The sequence below is a fragment of the Temnothorax nylanderi genome, unplaced genomic scaffold, assembly GCF_030848795.1.
Source record: "Temnothorax nylanderi isolate EJ_2023f unplaced genomic scaffold, tnyl_v1.0 TNYL_tig0107_pilon, whole genome shotgun sequence".
Classification (NCBI taxonomy): Eukaryota; Metazoa; Arthropoda; class Insecta; order Hymenoptera; family Formicidae; genus Temnothorax; species Temnothorax nylanderi.
The window spans coordinates 182347-202741 of NW_027249169.1; the positions used below are offsets into that span (position 1 = coordinate 182347).

At 37.3% G+C, this 20395-nt stretch overlaps 1 protein-coding gene across 3 annotated transcripts in view; it reads left to right on the forward strand.

The window, feature by feature from the left end:
• LOC139775875 (transcription factor hamlet) overlaps positions 1-20395 on the forward strand; it is an 80371-nt gene that overhangs the window by 49816 nt on the left and 10160 nt on the right. For all 3 annotated transcript variants that reach the window (XM_071712203.1, XM_071712202.1, XM_071712204.1), the window contains exons 4-5: positions 14727-14858; positions 16998-17124. In XM_071712203.1, coding sequence (XP_071568304.1) covers positions 14727-14858; positions 16998-17124 — 259 coding nt within the window. The remainder of the gene's footprint in view (positions 1-14726; positions 14859-16997; positions 17125-20395) is intronic.

Sequence of the window (20395 nt, forward strand, 5' to 3'; positions counted from 1 at the left end):
TCTCGAGTGGAGTCGAGGTAGTCGAGGCGATCGTAAAGCGAATAGGTCGGTGCTCGATCAGTTCAAACTGACCTTTTGAAGCGAAAGATGTTTGCTGCGCTCTCAATGTTGCGAAATAGTCTCCCAACGCGGAACTTTTTATCGGATCCAATCAATGCTGCAGGCATTTTTTTCCAATGTTTGCCGAGTAACGAAAAGAGCATTTACTTATTAGTCTAATGCGAAGAATCAATGTAGAACAAGTAAGATTATTTAAGTAAGAGAGAACACTCATAATATTTAAATATATTGAGCGTAAAATATAATATATTAAACATATATGTATATTTACATATAATATGTAATTATATGTAATATATTATATTTATATAATATAATATATTACATATAATTACATATTATATGTAAATATATATTATATTTACATAATACTAATATATTATATTTATATAATATAATATATCTATAAATATATGTGTGTACGTATAAAATACATACTTATATATAGGAAAGAATCTAGGAGATTAGATTCTAGGACTGTTTACCTTTTTTCACGCTCAAATACTTGCGACTTTTCTCATCAATACGTTTACACATTTATTCGAGATTCACGAGGATTCACACGCGAATCTTATTCGATATCATCTCGATTTTAGGTTGTCGTCAAACCGTTTGAAAGATGATCGATCTGTTTATGGTTCGAGTTCGGCGTAGGAATGTTTCATTCCGCGTTCGAGCCGATGTCGGTGGGTTTTCTATCCTACTGCTATAATCCCGGGTATTATCCGGCAGATGCCGGTAACAGTGAAGGAGAAAGAGGGAAGAGCAGATAGACAGAGCCGTCTCTTTGCTTCGACAGCAGACACCTGGTCGACTCGTTCGCCGAAGGTGTCATCCACGTTGACAGATCTGTCAATTGGATCGTCTCGGACAGCTTTTTCTTTCAGTTCCTCCGAAATTTTCGGATTCCTATGGAATCGGTTGGAAGTGTATACGGTGGACCGCACATACCTAAGTCGACCGTAAAATCGATGTTCCGAAGTCAGGATCGGGGAATCAGCCCATGAAATCGTCAATAACGGATGATTCCTGATCTTCCTGTTGCATAATAAGAATATTTACAATTTATTTGCCTCATATCGTCAGAATATTATTAATTAAACGAATTTTTTAGATTGTGCAATAACATAATCGACCGTGATTTTTGCGATCGGTTCCATCTTCGGAAAATCAATTGACATTTGCATCACATTTGAGCGTCAGAAAAGATTTCCAAATTTGGACGGTAGGAAACTGATCGTGTACTGGTCCAAAGGGTGTGATAGATATGATAGCGACGGCGTTAGCGCATGTCGCACTGACAAAATGTAAATGGCACCATCCATCTAACTGCCGACAAAAAGGCAGCCGGGGCCAACTGTCGGACCGGCGATTACAGGATCGATTAAAGCCAAACTACCCCTTCGTTTCGTCGGGACGATCTATCAACCCCACGCGCGTAAACGTGCGAGCGCGCGAGAGGGAAAACATCGCGAGAGAAAGTCGGCCGTGATTTCTCATGTCGATTTCATGTTTATTCTAAATGCCGCGCGAACTGAGACGCGAACTGAAAGAATGTTTTCAAAATTATCCAGATTTTTAATTCCAATTTTCAGAGAAAGACGCTAAGATTTAACATATGGCAATTAATATTTAAAAGTGTGCTAATTTTATTGCAAAAATGATAAAAATACTTTATTGCACAAAACAGAGGCTTTGCTTAAAATCTTAAATATTGAAATATTATAATCGTAGCAATAGGATACACCTTATGATCAAATTTCTATGACAATATCGGTAACGAATCGTTAGGCTCTCACGAACCTTTTTCAGAATCCGGTGAAGCAAAAAAAGCTCCCTTTCGGTCGATTCGCACGTTATTCCCCAATCCTAATCCTTTTCTCACATCCTCCAGGAAACGCACTTTAGTTCTCGAGGCGCGAGATCAACGAAGGGCGAACAAGAACCTCGAAACCGAAATTCGCCCCAAATTTCCTCGGTGTTTATCCACCCCGAAATATCCCGCGGAAGATCAGGAAGTTTTTATGGGATTATTGGATTAAGGATGATCGCTCTGAATCAATTTTCCGGTCAATTTGGAAATACTAATTAATGTAATCTCAATTAATGATCAAAATAATAAAATAATTTCAAGCAATTGAAATATTATTTTTTAATTTCTGGAAAAAATATTTATCATTAATTTTTATTAATTTCTGCAGTGTATCGCGAAGTGTATCCTTGCCTCTTTTATTATTTCCATAAAAGAGGCAAGAACAAAATTTTATTTTTAGATAGCAATATATATTTTTGTGCTATACTTTACAACATGCGTTACTTTAGAATTTGCGAAAGGGAACGTAACAGTCGCTTTTATGGGGATCTCGAGTTATTGTCGGGATTCGAATCCAGGAGTTGGTTGCCGATAGTTTAGGTATCACCATTACATCACCTGCCGCGAGATTTCTACCTCGTTTTTCGAATCTTGCGGAAAGGGTGAGATAAAGTATAGAAATAAATGTGAAAAAAAAACGCGGAAAAGAGAGGGGAGGCAATTCGCTTCTTTCCCGATGTATCCTGTTCGGTGACGCGTGATCCGCAGGACGACCGACCTGCGGCGTGCCTGCGTGGCGACTAAACCAATCTAAGGCTTAAGTTCACTCGGCCGAAAGACCCCTCGCGTGAAGGCCGGGGTCCAATTTGCCGAATGATTTCAAGAACCCAAGTTAAATGATCAACACGAAATATCGGTGAAGGAGAGCGGGAGTAAATGAGGAAGACACGAAGGAGGACGACGACGGGCGTACTTCTCTTAGGAACTTTAGTAAGGAATCAAGATTGATAATGTTCGGGAGGGATAAAAAGGTATATACAGCTTTATTCTCGTAGTAGTTACCATCGTCGTCATCGTTGTGGCCTGCAATGACAACGACGACATAAATACCAACTCCTCTGACTTGAAAGACAGAGAGGAGAGAGAGAAAAACAGAAAGAGAAAGTTGTCTATTGATTGGTGATTGATTTTTTGACAGACATGCTTGAAAAATAATTTTGCGATTTACCCGAATGACTAGAAATTTATTTTTTAACAAAGTATGATCTATGTTCTAACAAGTATCAATGCATTAGAACAATAAATGTTAGATAAATGTTTTGCATAAAAACATAAGCCTTACTATATTTTTAGATTTTATTTATTACAAGTATTATATCAGAAACAGAAGCGAGGAGCATATTTTAATATATGTATACAAATATTGCATTTAAATCATTAAAAAGTTTTTTTCTTGTATGTTACATGAGAATCATTGAGAATCATTCATGTGAGATGTCGAATTTACGCCCACGAGATTCTCCTACTCTTCCGGCTACTCGCGCATATTTTCCCTTTTCAGCATTTTCCTTCACTTTTCTTCGTCTACATATTGAAATCGGCGGCGTTTTTTTCCACGCGGTTGCCGGCAACCCCTCTCGAAGTCTCTTGACTCGGATTGGAGACCGTTCGCCTTTCGGAGCGACCACGTGGGAGAAAAGGAGGGCCAGAGTACCGCTTGTTTTTCATGTTGAAGCAGCCGCACGCGCCTCGTCGCCCATACGGGGCACTTTTTCGGCAAATCGGTCGGAAAATTTCGCTGTTAGCGACGTATGCAACTGACAAATTATATTAATGGTAATCCTCGATGAAACGTGCCATCGTCAACCGCACGAGTTCCATTGCGTGGTTGATGCGCGATATATATTGCCATATTGATATAAACCAAACGCATTGAGATCAATACATGACTTTTATAATTGCTTAATTTAAAAGAGATTTTAAAAAACCATTTAGACAATCTATGGAGTTAATAATTTTCGTGAAAGCCATAAAAATGTCATACTTATTTACAAAATGATAATTTATTCTTTTACGTTCATTGTAATTATCACATCGAGATTCATCTTTCTCGTTTCCTACCGGAGTTCATGAAATCGCAGCATCCAGGATATATTTATCCTTTCATAAAATTCCTCGAAAGCGTGAGTGGGGCATCGGTAGGGATCGCATTGTCGATATTATTAAATTGTTGATCCATCCTGAAGTAGGTATTTTAGACAATTCGCGCGTCCGCCGTTTCAGACATACAATAGAGCACATCGGTTGCCTATTATCCACAGACATTGTCCATGCGAACTGGTCTTTAGGGCGTTACTGGAGGTCAAGCCCCGGAAGTGATTCGACAATGAGGTACATTATGCTCTTCCACCTTCCCCCCCTTTCTTCACCACCTCCTCCTATCCTCCTCGAAGGCCGATCCTCGTCCTTATTAACTCCCTTAGCACACGTAAGTGCAACGCGATCATCTTTCTCCTGCATCCAGGGTTTCGCATTAGGTATTTTCAAATCGATACCCGAATGGTCAGCGGGATTTCGCGTTCGCCAGTTCTCAAGGCGTAGGGTTACGGTCTGCCTTGCGATTTCCCGTATTTGAATTTGAAATAGGAGAAAGAGGCGTCGAGGAGGCGAACTGTGGAGAGAACCTGCGCGGAATCGTAGTGGCCGAAATCGAAGAGAGAAAAAGAAATGGCAAGAAACAAGTGACAATCAGTGACGCGGGGATCTCCGGTATTGTCCGAGCTGTCACACGTCTGACACGCCAGGATATCAAAAGATCCCCGTCCGGTCATCTATGCGAATATATGTACCGGTCAAGAAGACGTAACAACCATGTAATAGGCAGTTGCGGCACCCTGTGTATCACATTTATTAATTTAAATGTTAATTTAACTTCGCGAGACAATATTCTAATGGCACGTACGCTTTTTCATGGACTATGTTACCTATGTTTAAATATTCAAATTCTGATATCTGTAAATCAGAATAAGAAATTTGGTTATTTAAAAAATGCGCTACATAAAAGAATGCCTTGCAAGAGTTTGCGATGCACAAGAATACAATGTATTTTTTACGATGTTGTTTTTTTTAATAAATAAAACCGCGTTTGTCCGGACTACGGTCCTGAAGTTGACCCGTGAGTGTCGCGAGAAAACGGGAGCGGCGACTCGTGAGACGGTGGTGCCCGAGTGTGACTCGTGGAATATAATATAACAGTTCCGAAAAAAAGTTTTTCTACAAAAGCGGCATGCATCGCACGGCGCATACGTTATTTTTTCGCAAGGGCACCGATGCAAGGGCGACCAGGCTAACTAGCCCTTTTCTCGAGGATCGGGTTTTTGATTGACGGGTTTTGCCAGGTCCTCGCTCGCGCAAGAGCACCTTCTCGCATTTATGTTAATAAAGATATGATACACCTTTGTGCAACCCGTGCCGTTAAAGCGCATATTTTGACATTTAAATTTACTTGCCTTTAACTGCGAACAAATCTTCGGCGTTCGCCCTTTCGTTTGTTCATCGAGCCAGGCGTTCGCTTGGTTGCGAACTTCGAATAAGCCTGTGGCGAAAATTGCGAACGTGCTGTGGAGTTCCGACATCGATTTACATTATATTTAATTCTGTCTTTCATATTTGATGTCGCGCATTGTGTTTAGCTATGCGCTACCTTCCGTAAAATATTTTACATCTGCGGCAACAATAGCGAAAATTAATAAACATTTGGAATTCTTTTCATCCATAAAGTATATGGCGCAATTTTAAACGTAACATAATTTTATACACATCAATAATACAGTAATTTCCCAATGTTGACATTAATTAAAATGGCACTTCTCGAGGAAATCGTTTACGAGCGCGCGGGCACATTAAGAGGCCATATGAGACTCTACTAAGGTTTAACTCTCTTCTCTTTCTGCCAATTCAACTGTAACTACAATTCTCCGTTTTGCACCCCATCGCACCCTCGAATATCCCGTTCCTCTGGGGTGGCAGCGGAGGGTGATAAATCTCGCCTGCTCGTTACCCCGCTATCTGTCGATAATAGACATAACCGACACGTGTTGCCTGGTCGTCAGGCTGACCTGGGTATCCTGTACGGAGGAGACGAATCGTCAAGATCATCGGTGCCAAAAGAGCCCTCATGGTGTTCTTCTTATCCTTTCGACCCAATCTTTCGGAATGATTGATTCTACGATCTTATTATTTCCAATATTAATTTTGGATCAAAAATATACCCATAAATCTTAGAAGTAGATAATCATTAATTTTGTCAATAGATGTATCTTATTTATCTAACTTATTTCATTATTTCCTGTTTTAAGATCATCAATCACGTTTAGAATTAATTAAACATAACGTAATCTATTAGATTTTCTAACATTATAAATCTTCTGTAATATTGTTTATAATTTAACTATTATCAGATTCTGCCTTTCTTATAATTCTCAATTAGATTTATTAAAATTTTTCTGAAAGGGTAAATTATTTTTTTTTTATATAAATAAATGATCTTTTTCTAATTTGTATAAGAGAAATTCGTATTATGTACATAAGAGAATATAAAAAAAAAGAGTAACACTTGTATCTTTGTGACCAAATTGCAATATTAAATTCTTTTGCGCTTATAACGCTGGATACAAGGCAATTGGCTTTCTGCACTTTCGTAGTCAACGTTCTGCCCTTGTCGTCGCGACGGTTGGGGTGGGTTTGCGGGGTCGATGGTGCCACTCGATGTAGGATAAGGCCTCCGCGTGTGTAGGAAGCCGTCCTTCGTCTTCCTAGGCGTGGACTTAATTGAACTTGTTCGCCAACTCATAACGAGAAGCCGGGCAAGTGCTCGGTAATAATTTACGTGAAACAATCGTCGCCTTTGATGTGCCGACGATTGTCTCGTATTCGCGGGAACTATTACCCTCCGATGGTGCTCGGGTAGGAGAGTTTTCGTGTGATCATGCGCATTCAAAGACAAACTTAAGAATTGTTAAGCAATCGCGCTAACAGGTCAAAGCGAATATATAATTATAAATTAAAACATTTAGAGCTAATTTATATACCTAAATTATATTTTATTATGTTTAAACGGAACTTATAATTTTTCAGTTTAACAGATTTTTGTATTTTTCAATATAAGATTTTTGTAATACTGGAATTAAAAAAAAACAGAGTAAGTTAAACTATGCCAGAAAGTTAATTAAAATTAGCGTTCGTAAAACCGGCTGTTTAATAGTCATCAAGTTAGAGTTAGAATATAAACATATATCAATGTGTACAACATCTCGATGTGAAATGATGTACAAGCACTGCGAATAGAATCGGTTAGCGAAGCATCAAGCTTTAGACGCATTGATCAGAAGGTAATTTCTCGGCATTGGTAATTTCTATTGCGTCCGTGCAAATCTACCGCCGTTTAAAATGTAAACCCAATTTAACTCGTGAATCGACAACCAATCAATGGTGGTAATTGTTTTGTCACGAGAGAGAGAGAGAGAGAGAGAGAGAGAGAGAGGAAAAAAAAGGTTCGTTCGTTAACGACACTTTGAAATGCAAGCCTGCCTGTTTGATCAGCCCAATGACCCACGGCGCGGGCGAATGAAATTACGGAGAGTGCATCGGCGTGCCGGCGGCACTGATTGGAATTTTTTTCTAGGCCGCGGGCGAAATGTTATGCATTGAAATTATATAGTTAGCATCGGCTAACGATCAGTGATTGAATTTAATTTTTTGCCGCGCGGCGAAACGGTGAGATTTCATTTGCCTCGACGGCGATCGCCCGGTCGGTCGGCGCGGCGCGGGCGCGGCGCGGCGGTGCCCACGACACTGGACGTCGCGATATTCGTGGGGGTACACAAAAACCGCCTCTTGATGCCGGATTTGTTGGAAAATTCACGCGACCGCGGAATATCCGCCGCCTGGTTTTCACACGTATAGATCCACCTCGACCAAGATTGGCGGAGCGGAGCTCCGGGTTGACAGATTGTGTGCATGCGAGCGCGCGGGCCCTGCTACAATGACCGAACTAATCTGGTCCTGGTCCGGTGCAGGGAGGTAGCCTAAGTTCAATATACACACAGGAATACACTGGAGCCCGCAGGCGTTCCGTGTGTGCTTTCGACTATTGCCCTGCATAAATCATGCTGCCCCCGGCTAGTCCAGAGCTTCGTGAATCGCGGCGTCGACTTAATTGTCCTGCATGCTGCGCAAAGGATGAAGGATCTCGGCTCATGAGATGCGCATTTAGCAATCTCATTGTCAGAAGCATAGGGGCTATCAATTTTCGATTCCCGCGTCTATTTCGTTTATCATTAGTGGCGATTGCGCATTTAGGCCAATTTAAATACTGCGATACAAAATCACATTGATTAATAATTTTAAGAGCTTGTTGTAGCGTTCAGTGATGTTACTTATATATAAAGTATTTAGTACGAAAAAATTGAACATACGCCACGTATGAATAAAATAAAATTTATAAATTTAGCACATGGATTATATTTGCGATTATGAGATTTTATATAAACGACAACGTGTAATTTCGAAACTGAATATAGTAATTTTTCAAGTTCAATCTTTGTTTTGAATATTTTACAATTTCACTCTTATTCACTTTACTCTTTCTTACGTATTAAAATCTTACATATACTATTATTAAAAATGTTTAGAAACTAGAAGTGAAGGAGTTATTAATTGAAGGAGAATATTACAAGAAAGAGGTTCAGACGATCCAATTCGTTTGTTAAAAATAAAGATTATCATTATTCTTTGTTACATCAAGAGTTACAGCAAGCGGAAACTTGTTTTGAAGGGTCGGGCTGTGGATCGGCGAATTTTGCCAAATTTTCTGGCGGGTCAGCCTCTCTAATGATCGATCATATAAGGGGCTGGCAGTGACGCGACTCGGATATAATTTATACCGCTAGATACGTTGAGGGTAGCTTCCCTTAGAAGTCGTACTGCAGAGAAGGCGAACGTATGTACCGGGGGTGGCATCTGCTGCGTGTTAGACACGGGTCGGAGGGCACCGCTTGCTCTGTCATTACTTGCATTACTTTTCTGCCGTGAGTCAAGTGGGTCAAGTATGAGTAGAGAAATATGTATGCAATCGAGGAAAAATTGTCGGTGGCAAGCAAACGCGCGTCGACGTTTAATAGCCGAAATTATCCAAAGTTATTCGAAAGAGAAATTTTGAAAGATTGATAGAACCCTTTTATAATCATCATAAAACTACGAAATTTTATTTGATATATCGCGCGAGTTATAATTTTATATTTGTATCCACGTGTGTATGTGTCGTTGCCGCTTATATTTAACAGGTTTGGATTTTCCACTAGAATTATAGGAAAGTGGGAGAAATCAAGTCTATCGAACCTATACGCGAATTGTACACCTATTACGCTAACATAAAAAATTATTAACCCAATTACAAACGCAAAATTGTTCTCACAGTTTTCTAAAACTCATGCTTACGGGAATGAGGTAATGTAATTATTCGTGCAAACATGCGCCGCTAAATCACGTAATTTCATAGACGAAACGCATGAAACGCGTACAAAGGCGGCAAACGCAGCTATGTCGATGAATTTTAATCAAGCGGAAACGAATCATTAAACCAATTAACACGTCATCCGCGTGATCTCGCGTGAGAGAATTCGGGGTAATAATCGCCGTTGCTTCAAGAGGTTTGCGCGTTATAATAATTTTCATGGGTCTGGATCAGAGACTTCGTTACGAGAATCGCGCGAGTTTAGGGGGGGATGAAGGCGATTCCTTGGGATTAATCAAGCGTTAATTAAGACTAGAGCGGCTGGCTCCCAGAGCTCTCCTCTTCTCGCTCCTCGTGATGCTGGGAGGGAAATTAAGCAAAGATGTCGCAGTGCCTAATGCTTCGGTCGGTCGTAAGGATCGCGCCGGCGCTACGTGACGCCCAAACTCGTAAACAGCTCCGTTATTTAGGGGATGATAATTGACCGTTTCGTTCACCCCCGTCGCACTTACTCCACGAATCTCCCGAAACAGTGGAAAGTGACGAGTCTGGGAAATTCGCCAATGCGCTATAACGCAGTTGATGTTTATGAGAGACGAGCTCTCTCTTCTCTTCTTTCTCTCTCTCGCTCTCTTCCTCGTTCTTTCATCTCTTTTCTCTTCTCTCGTAGAAAGGGGATAGAGAAGTGAAATTCGATACGCCATTGTTGTATGTCACACGAGCATAATCTCGCTTATTCGCTCCCATGATGGATACATACGGTGCATTCATGTTTATTGCCTGGCAAGTCGATATTAATAATGGTAATCAATTATTTCGTTTGAGAATCACGATATTTTTAATAATAAACAACCTTAAAAATAAGAAGTTGTCGGTATACGAAGAAAGAAACATGTTTATTTAGGCTTAATATGCCAATTTATTGCCTAGTCATTTTTCTTACGAAAGATGACTTAAGATTAAGATCAATAAATTACGAAGCGCACAATTGTACATTTTTTTGTATAACTTTTGTCAACAAATGTTATATGACATATCTATTAAATTAATTAGTTTAAAGATAACATAGAAAAATGCGTAATTATTTTTCTTAAGTCACACTTTACCGTTTATAATCGCAATTTTGATAATCTTTTTAATAAAAGCTTTATCAAATATGAAAGTGGCGTCGACACTCATCGACGATTCTGCGAGTCGGTTAAGTTGCGGAATGGATTTTCTCCGCAAGAGAGGGAGGACACAGTGTGTCGGCTAAAAGCATTTTTGCGTCGGCCATCATGGGGCTATCATCCACCATCGATCCGCTTTATTCATAACTTTCGCTAGCCGTTGATATAGCCGAGGACACTTTCTTTTTATCTATAGAGCAGCTTTCATCATATATGTTTTACAATCTTCTGTCATTAATGTATTGATACAGAGTTATATAAAATGCTTGTTTAGAATTAAGCATCACCATAGTGTCTCCGTTAAAATTTTACGTTAATCAATTAGATTCAGTTATGCAATAAGGAACCAAGCGCCATTTTCGTAATTTTTAGTTCAATATTGATTTTTGTTCTGTATTGTACAGGAGATATAGAAGATTTTCTAAAAAACGCATATCATATAATACATAAAATTGTATTTAAGGAGGATTATAGTTCGGTCATTATACATATATTTAAAATAACGTCGGCACAGAATTTTATTTCTTTTTGTTCTTAGCAATGAAAACAAAAACAAGAGGTATACAAAAATATGTAGGTATTTTTTAAATATAATATCTGTATCGAAATATATTAAACGAGATCTTAAATATAACAGAAATATTATTAATATCATAAGTGTAGATCCTCTATTATGAATACTTTGTGCAATTATTGAAAAAGCAGATATACAAATTTCCCTAGAAAATCTGGACGATAGATATCGATGCGCGTGGTTGATATTACTACGTTTTGGTGAATCGTTCGGGGCTCCAACGATGCGGTATGTCACCGTTTAGGGCCCATTCAGAACGACAATCTGTCGTGTCTTGTCAGGCAGCTTCTTTTTCGTGGAATATCTTCGGTAAAACCTAAGCAACGTAGAAAAACCTTTCGTAGGCTTCGCTTTGTTGGAGGTGTGAGATTACAAAGAGAAAGAAAAGGGAAGCGATCGCGTATTTTGTGTATGGGACAATCCTGTGAACCCCATGCCGAGCTATCCGAGGATTTCCCGACCGCATGTCCCGTAGATTATCTGATGGACAGGATGTAGCGTTTAGGCTTATACTTGCCTATTTTTCTTGCCAACACGTGAAAGTCTTTTAGCGATCTAGATTTGCAAATTTCTTCTTGCTTCTGCTTGTTTCGAGAAAGTTCCGATTCGCGGATTCTAACACTGACAGAAATAAAGACTATCTGTCAAACAATTTTTTATGACTTAAAATTCAAATGTGCAATAACTTATAGTTACTGGCATATTGACGTGGTATCAATTTTTATTATTAATTTTATAATTATTAAGTATTAATTTTTCTTTATTATTTTATCTTGTATTTATTATTATTAAATAGTACATTCAATAATTATTTAGTATATAAACTTTTAAAATAAAACAATATATTTTCGTACTTCATAGAGGAAAAGTGCAAGATCTTCAATATTACGAAAAAATTTTCGTTATGATCTGAGGCAACCTATTAAAACGTTCCGTGCTTGCGACGATACAATTTCTAGCATTATAATTTTCCGTTTCGTGTAGAATGGCGCAGCACGATCACGGGAGATATTCACGGTCAGACAAATCTGTCCTACGAATTGTTAGCACATGTCCGCGTATGCCGACAAAGCGGACGAAACTTCCCCGCTGGGTCGTTAAAGCCAGTGACGAATTTCTCTTTCTGTCCTATCCGCATCTCAATTTTCCTGACAAATGTCGAAAACGCGGTCAAAAACTTTCTGTTGTAATTGGAGCGTATGTTTTATAAAGTTAATCAGAAACTTATGTTGTTACCAATATTAACGTTTATTGAGATTTAACGTTTCTTATTGTTAAAATTGTTAGTTGGATTTAAATATATCTTTAATTTAAATGCTAAAATGCACTCTTGAATTAAATATAACAAAATGCGTGACAATATGTTCTACATTCATATTTCATAGATTTATCTCTCTATTGTTATCCTGCAATCTGCTTTCTTTGCTATGTGTCTTCTAACATCAGCTTCTTGTAAATAAGCCATCTGTCATTCTTCGCAACGAAGTATGCTGCTACGCCAATGCACAAGTTAGCGCATCATTGTCGTGGGTGAGACTCCGGGACAGATCCTAATCTGTCGTGTAACCTAGTGAGAAGTTCCATTGTAATGCTCAGGTTCGTGCCCATCTTCCAAAAACGCACGTTAATGGTCCCGGTAGCAAAGTAGCCATTATGACTATCGAGGATTCGTGCCGCCTTGATTCCTTTTCAGCGTCCTTTACCAAATTGTCCTGTTTTCTATTCGGTTATTGTGAATTGTCACACGAGTTTTTCAATTGCACGTGGACTAATACATCAAGGCTGCGATATATTCGTTTCAATTCACATAACGTGCTTATATGTGGATTTATTATATTTATATAGATATATATATGTAAGTTATTCTATGCCTCTTTTCTCTCTTCCGATTAACTATTTTTATAAGAAATTTAGATGCTAATATATTAATTTTGCTGTATTATTAATTCACGGAGTTAAGCATTAAATTCTTTTATTTAATTCTAGTTTATAAAGTTTTATCACATATAATTGCGATTTTTATATAAACTGATTTTATATAAATTATTTTATTTTAAATATAATGAAAAATATACCATATATAGATTTAAATTCTTAAACTAAGAATTATAATTTAATGTAAAGTATATAAAAATGTAAATATATTGACTGCAACGTACAAAAATAGTAATAGGAAGCGTTTTCGCATTCCATGTATTCTAAAGATTAAGAATGAGATGAAAGGCTCAGAAAAGAATAAGAAGATGAAGATCAAACTATGAATCGGGAAAGAACGGTGGTTTGTGAATGAAAAGGAAGTGTCAAAGTAAACCAAATGTCTTGCGGTTCATCTGATGTTTTTGAAATCCGAAAGGATTATTCACAAACTGCGGATCTTCAAAGTTCCCAATGAAGAAATATTTCCTATCATTTGAAGCGTTGACCGGGATTGCTTACCTGTATAGAATCAACCCTTATCCACCTGTGAGATTTATTGATTTTTATGAACGCGCACACTAGTTGTACTTAAGACCAGCAGGTGGTGCAAGCCTACAGGTCAACTCTTATTGCAAACAATCAGATATGAGATCCTAACAAATTTTTAAAAATTGTAAGAACAAAATATAGAATTGTCTCCATCGTATCACCAATGATATAGTTTTTATATACTTGTCTTAAAATATATATTTCTTTATATAATGGAGACTTTGTTTTTTATGTTTGATCTCAACATTTGATCGAGACAATTCAATCTATTTTGTAACTAACTAGATACTTTTATTTTGTACGACGATAATTATTGTAAGCGATTCCACTTGACGCATACAACTGTTAATGGTCAAAATATTTTTGTAAATGGTGGGGAGACGACAAGGTTCATGATAGAAGTGCAAAATGTGTTTTACCGCACGAGGCGAGGGTGACGAGGAGAATATTCGTAGCTTCCCGTTGGCAAATGGGGTGTCCAGGAACGACGCCGACGCATCGGGGTGAGACGCTTGGCCAGCCAAGCGTCGCGTCGAGACCGCGCTAGACAATTGAAAAAAATCACTTGTCTCACCCTAAAAGTAGGGACGATTCGTGGATGCTGGAGCGAAAAGTCACAGGGCAGATGCAAGGGCGATGAGAGAACGATATCCGCGAGCGACAGTCCGTTAAACGCAATGTTCCGGATCCAAAATGTCGCGGTTTCTCGCCGCCGGAAGTATATATCAATGCTTACTTACTATTTTGTACCGTTTCATGCACATGCACCTCGATCCGATCCGGAAAATAATTTTATCGCGCAGTTGCGCGATAACTTATAGTCATAAGTGTTATATGATGAAAGTATGCTAGCATAGAAACCGAACCAACTAATCTTATTCTAATCAAAGATGCATAAAAATCGTGATACTTTAAAAGTTGAAGTTTAGTTTTTTTTCATACTTGTGTAACACAGATCCGATTTTTCATTGTGTTACCAACTATTATGGGAATAATTTTGCAATATTATATGCTCGCAGAAAAAAAAACGCTTAATCATCATACATTAATATCTAATCTTCTTAATATTATGGTGTTATTATAATTAGCGATTTATAGAGTAACGTTTGTGTGTGAATGGATGTGTTCCAGGTCCGCATAGCTGGCAGCGGAGTAAGAGGCTGGTTGGATGCATCTCACGAGGCGAACAATTGGCTAAAGTATATTCGAAGTACTGCTAGCTCACACGCAGTGAACATGCGCCACGTACTCATCGGCGGTCAGGTAAGGAAAATTTTATAATCGAGTAACGTAATTGAGAGCTTGAGAATCAGCGATACGATATTTCGTTAACGATATAAAGTACGATAAGCGAATCATACCCTTTCTGTTGTGCAGCGCGGCACCGCTAACTCAGTAATTTAATACAGGTATATCGTAAAAATTAAAAACAAGAAAGGAACTTACAAGTTACTGGTTGGAATAGCAAAAATAGACAACGTTAATAACCAATTAGAATCGACGTTTGCCTGTTTCATAACCCATTTTACATGCGGCGCAAAAACACGCGTACAGATCGGTGGTAAGATAATTTCGCAGAGAAGTGAATTATTGGTATCACTAATCGGCATCTGCGATCTTGAGCTTCGATCCGGGTGCCTTGTACACGCGTATAAAAAGAAATCCTTCACTTCTTCGCTTCTCGTGTACAAGTGGCATGCACGAATAATTATTTCGCATTAAAATTGTATTAATTTAGATGTTACAAATATTTGCAATTGTTGACAATTCAGAAATCACTGTAATGAATGCGTGTTATTTATATCAAACAGCTTATTTCATCATAAGATAAAAAATGATGCGAATTTTTCTATTTAATCTTCATGGTTTTTGATATTATTAGCAGTTTTGTTAACAATACAATGAAGAGTTGCTGCATTATTATAAACAAATTCACCCCAATGTTAAAAATGTTTAAACACTTGGCAGCCACTTTCTGATTCACCCTCTAATTAACTTTTATACGCAACTGACACTCGATCGACAGTTGCAGTTAATAGGAAACAATAATTACGCGCCAAGTAGAATTCCAATTTATAGCACATATGTCATCGATTGTTAAAAAGCTTATTAGTACTTCACAAAATTATCATATTGTTCTCTGCATATTCAACCATCTATTTCACAAATGACTGTTTTCCTGTAATATACCCATAAATTTTTTTAAAAACTCATTCAGATATAAAATGTTACATTCACTGTTCAATAACGAGATAAACAATTCTTATTCATTTTTTAACGCAAAATAGGAAACAATTTGAGAAAATAAAACAATAATTTATAAAACACATTTTAAAGAAGAATATCAGAATTGTATAATGATAAGATTAGTTCCTGTAAGTTTTAAATAGATTTTAATTTCGAAGCCATCTTTTAATTTAATAAAAGAAAGTATTGAAAAAACAGATTGTCCTCTAATCCCTTTTAAAAGCACTGTACTCATATATGATTGGCCGTCGAATATAGACGTATAAACGGAAACGATGGAGGTCACGGTGTCAATTTAGGGTCGAGCTCATGCTTCTGTCCATTTGGCTCTTTCTCTCTTTCTCTCTGTGAACCGTGGCACATGGTATCCTCGATGTTGTGGGCGCGACGTAAGCTACATGTATACAGGGTGTTTAGTTATTAAGTCACCCCACGGGGTCGTTTCTCTGACTTCCTATACGCCCTCTCGCAATCGCTGTGGGAATGGGGGACGCGACGCTCTCTATCAGTGCCCTGCAGAATCGTCGTAATGATGCTTCGGGGCCCCGTGACGACACTATAAAGATCGTTTCATGGCGTCCCGAGCTCTATAGAATCGCATGCAGATTATGTGTCGCGTGTGAAGGGATTTTCTTTAATAAAATCGAGACGCGCATGCCCGAAACATCAATACATGTATAGCATCTACCATTTTTACCGTTTTTTTTTCTTCATTGACATTATCATTTATTTGGACATCATTATAATTTATTTAGACATAAAGTAGGAAAAGAATCATATACTGTTGCCTTTGTAATGTTTGTAACGATTCTTTTATCGTCAACAACATTAAGGTATAAATGGCAATTTTGCGGTAGAAAAATTTAATAAAACGTCACGCAACTAATGCAATTTTTCATACATTTATTATTTTGCAAAAATTGTATTTAAAAATAATTGCATGTTGTGCGAATACCAGTGCTTAGATGAAAAACAAATAATTTCAGCATAATTTATAAAATTTATAAACTTACAAACGCCTTGCAAAATTAATTTTTACGTCATAATTCCTAGCACTGTAAAAATAAAGAATTTTTTAATTATTTTGAAATATTTGTGTTGTGTTGCTGAAAGATTTAAGAACTGAGCGTCATTAAATAACAATTCTGATAATAGATGGTGTACGAGGCTATTCGCGATATTGCAACGGGCGAAGAGCTTCTTTTGGGCCTTCGGGAACCGCTTCAGCTGCAGGACATGCTGGGTGAGAATACGACCGAGGACAGAAGCGATCGAGAAACTGGTGAGCATTCAGTCACGCAAGAACTTGCGCTAGACAATCTTCATTAATTCCTTTATCAAGTTTTTTACGAATAAGTTTATCTCTCCACTTTGGACAATACAGAAAAAATATTATTTTAATTTATTTTAAAATAGTTGAATAATAATTTTATACAATTCCGTTTCGTACACCAATAATCGTAACTCTTTTAACGTCGGTAAATCGATAATGTTGTTTATTTAAAAACGATATAATTAATAAATCTAAAATAAATTTTAAACCTAGAATATCCGTTTAATAGGTTGAACACATAGATTGAATAAACTCTCTGAATAAAAAATAGAAAATAAACAATGCACATTTAAGGAATAATGTTTAGAAAATGAAAGGAACAGAAAATACGAATTAAAATAATATTCAGATGGCCGGCAAGATATCGGCGTTCACGATCGTTTCGGCACAGCTTTACGACTTTCGGTGCCGATACACATCGCGCACGTTGGCAGCTCGTGCGCGTACAATTACGCGTATGAACGCAAATGAAGGGCAGGGGGCAGGTGTTTTCCGAAACGACGAATCGGGGGCGGGCAGAGGGTAAATCGTGGATCGTTGTGTGCACGAGCTGCTCGTCATGCACCCTTGACTCTGGCGTGATTCACCTGGTCGGCCGTTGCGTATTAACCCTCGTCCGGTAATAAGCGCTGATTATTTGCAGATAGACGTGTTCGAGTCACATGTCGCCGTGCCCCGTGTCGCTTCGACTTTTGTCCGGAACCATCCCTCTCGTCCATCGCGAACAAAAATACTGCACGCTCTAGTCGTGATACTTACAATTTTTTTCATTTTTTGTTAAAATTATCATTATTTAATGTATATATGTAAAATTGCATTATATAAACTAATAATGTACACATTTACACATAATTTTTTTATGTCGGTGAGATTTTAATTATAATTTGTTCCGAATTGAATTGTTTTGAATTGAATATACTTTGGTTTCTTCTATCGGAAAATTCTTATTTCTTATTAATATTAAAATATTGATTTTTTAAGCCAATTTTAAAACGCCCATTTTAATATGTTCATTTAATTTAATCGATCGTTAGATTTTATTGTGTGGACCATTGCGCCATTAATATATTTGGGATATTTACGAAGAAGGGTAGCGTCTACGTGCTTCACTGCTCGACAATTATCTGGTTGTAACTTCTGCATGATGGTCAAAATCTGGATGATGACTTGGTAGGGTCGAATTAGGACCGGAGGGTTATACGCGACACCCAGATGTCGCGACAATTAAAACCGGGCTTATTGTCGAAGTTCTGCCGTCACGAAGTCTACGGTTAATTCGCCCACAGTTTTTCGTCATAATTTTAGGAAATGCTCGTAAAATGCGTCTTTGCGCGTGGAAGATACGCCGTTCCTACTAATAGATTCATTATTAAATTTTCTTTTGACGAAACCAGTGAAGATAAGTTTCTTTTAGTTTTTATTAGTAAAATATCTTTCATGTGATAACATGATTGCTGTCAAAAAACAGTTCGATAAAATTTGGAAAAAATAACAACATATAATTTGTAACACATAGAAATACTTCATAGAAATCTAATAAAACATTTTTTAATGTAATATTTCGCTGAAATTTTTTCAGTCGTTTAAAAATGCATACTCTCTAAATCTGAATCAGTGAATAGTACTGCTGAATCAGTGACCATTCACTGATTCAGATTTAGAGAGTAAAGAAATAACATCACATGTTATCATTTATTATACACTTATACATGATATCTATATAAATAATTATGTCATTTATTATACGTACCAGTACGTCTATATAAATATTCGACAAAGTAAACTATATTCTTTTTTATTTAAAGAAAAAAATATAGTAAAGATAATAATGCTTTTGTCAAACAACAAAATCACGAGAGAAAACGTGCTCATTTACATACACATTAAAATAGAATGGTGGAACAGACTCCAAAAGGGAGACGCAGTTTTATGAGATAGCTTTAGTAGCAGAAAGTTAGAGCGGTAATTAAGTCGAGCCTACCGATAATGTTCCTTTCTCTGAATTAATTTAGAAATTAAGAACCTTATTTTTACGATAATAGGCAGATTAGGTCGTGGAAGAAAATGCATCTGCGAATTTTGTTCACTTTATATTAATAATATCCTAATAATTCTTTTCAAAGTCATTACATTACTAATGAGCAATATTAATAAAATTTAATATCTCTTTAACAATTTATATTTATGTAAGTTGTCCGCAAATTTTGCGTTATTTAATTTATTTCAATATATGAGAGGGAGGTAATAACTTATTAATATCATCAGCTGTATGGTTGACACTTCTTTTGTTGATACTGTTTCTGCAGATCTCGTTTCGTTATACTGAGATCTTTGTTCGTTATACCGATATCTTTGTTCTCGGTGGACGTAATTTTACGCATTAAGAGAGATTAATGCCGCGACTTTAAATGGCATAAGAGTGGTACTGGCGTTAATCCAGTAAAGCCATTTTTACGAGGGAATCTCCGGCAAGCTGGTGCGTGCAGCAGGAATAATGATGTCAAACAAACGACGTACGTTCCGTATCAACCCTTGCGAGGGGCATCTGCGCCGCGTCTCTCCCTCGGACGGATCATTTTTTTCACGGGGAGAGAGACAGGGAACAAGGGAAAGCGAAAGAAAAAGATGCGAGGAATCATTTTAACACGCCTACGTGGGGTGCGCGTAGCGAAGCATTCAACCGGAGTTGTATGTTAACTTAATCTCATAGACGTACATACATCTATACCGAATATTTACATTATCAAAAATTTATATTCCGCCTGCACGTATTCAATCCGCCTTCGATATTAATTCTTTATAGATACAGATCTTTTTCTCTTTTTTTCGATGTTATGTTGCATCCAGGGGAAGAAAATATCTTAATAATTAAAAATATTATAATAAAATGAGGATATGGATATTAAAATAAATTTTTTAAATGTCGTATTTCCATTAAGTTGAAAGAGAAAGAAAGTTTAACAAATAATTAGGATAATATTGCAAGTAATTGTAACTTATGATGATGATGTTACAATACATATGTATTTAACCACTTATTGTTAGATAACTATTTAATATTATATCTCTGCATATGTTTGTCGATACGATAAGTACTTGCGTTAACTGCAACATTATGACTTTTCCCAGACATTGTTCGACTTACATACCACGAATTGAGTTGCGGTAACATGGCAGATGCAATTGTTGCGGACAGTTACGGTGACTTATGACTGTGACT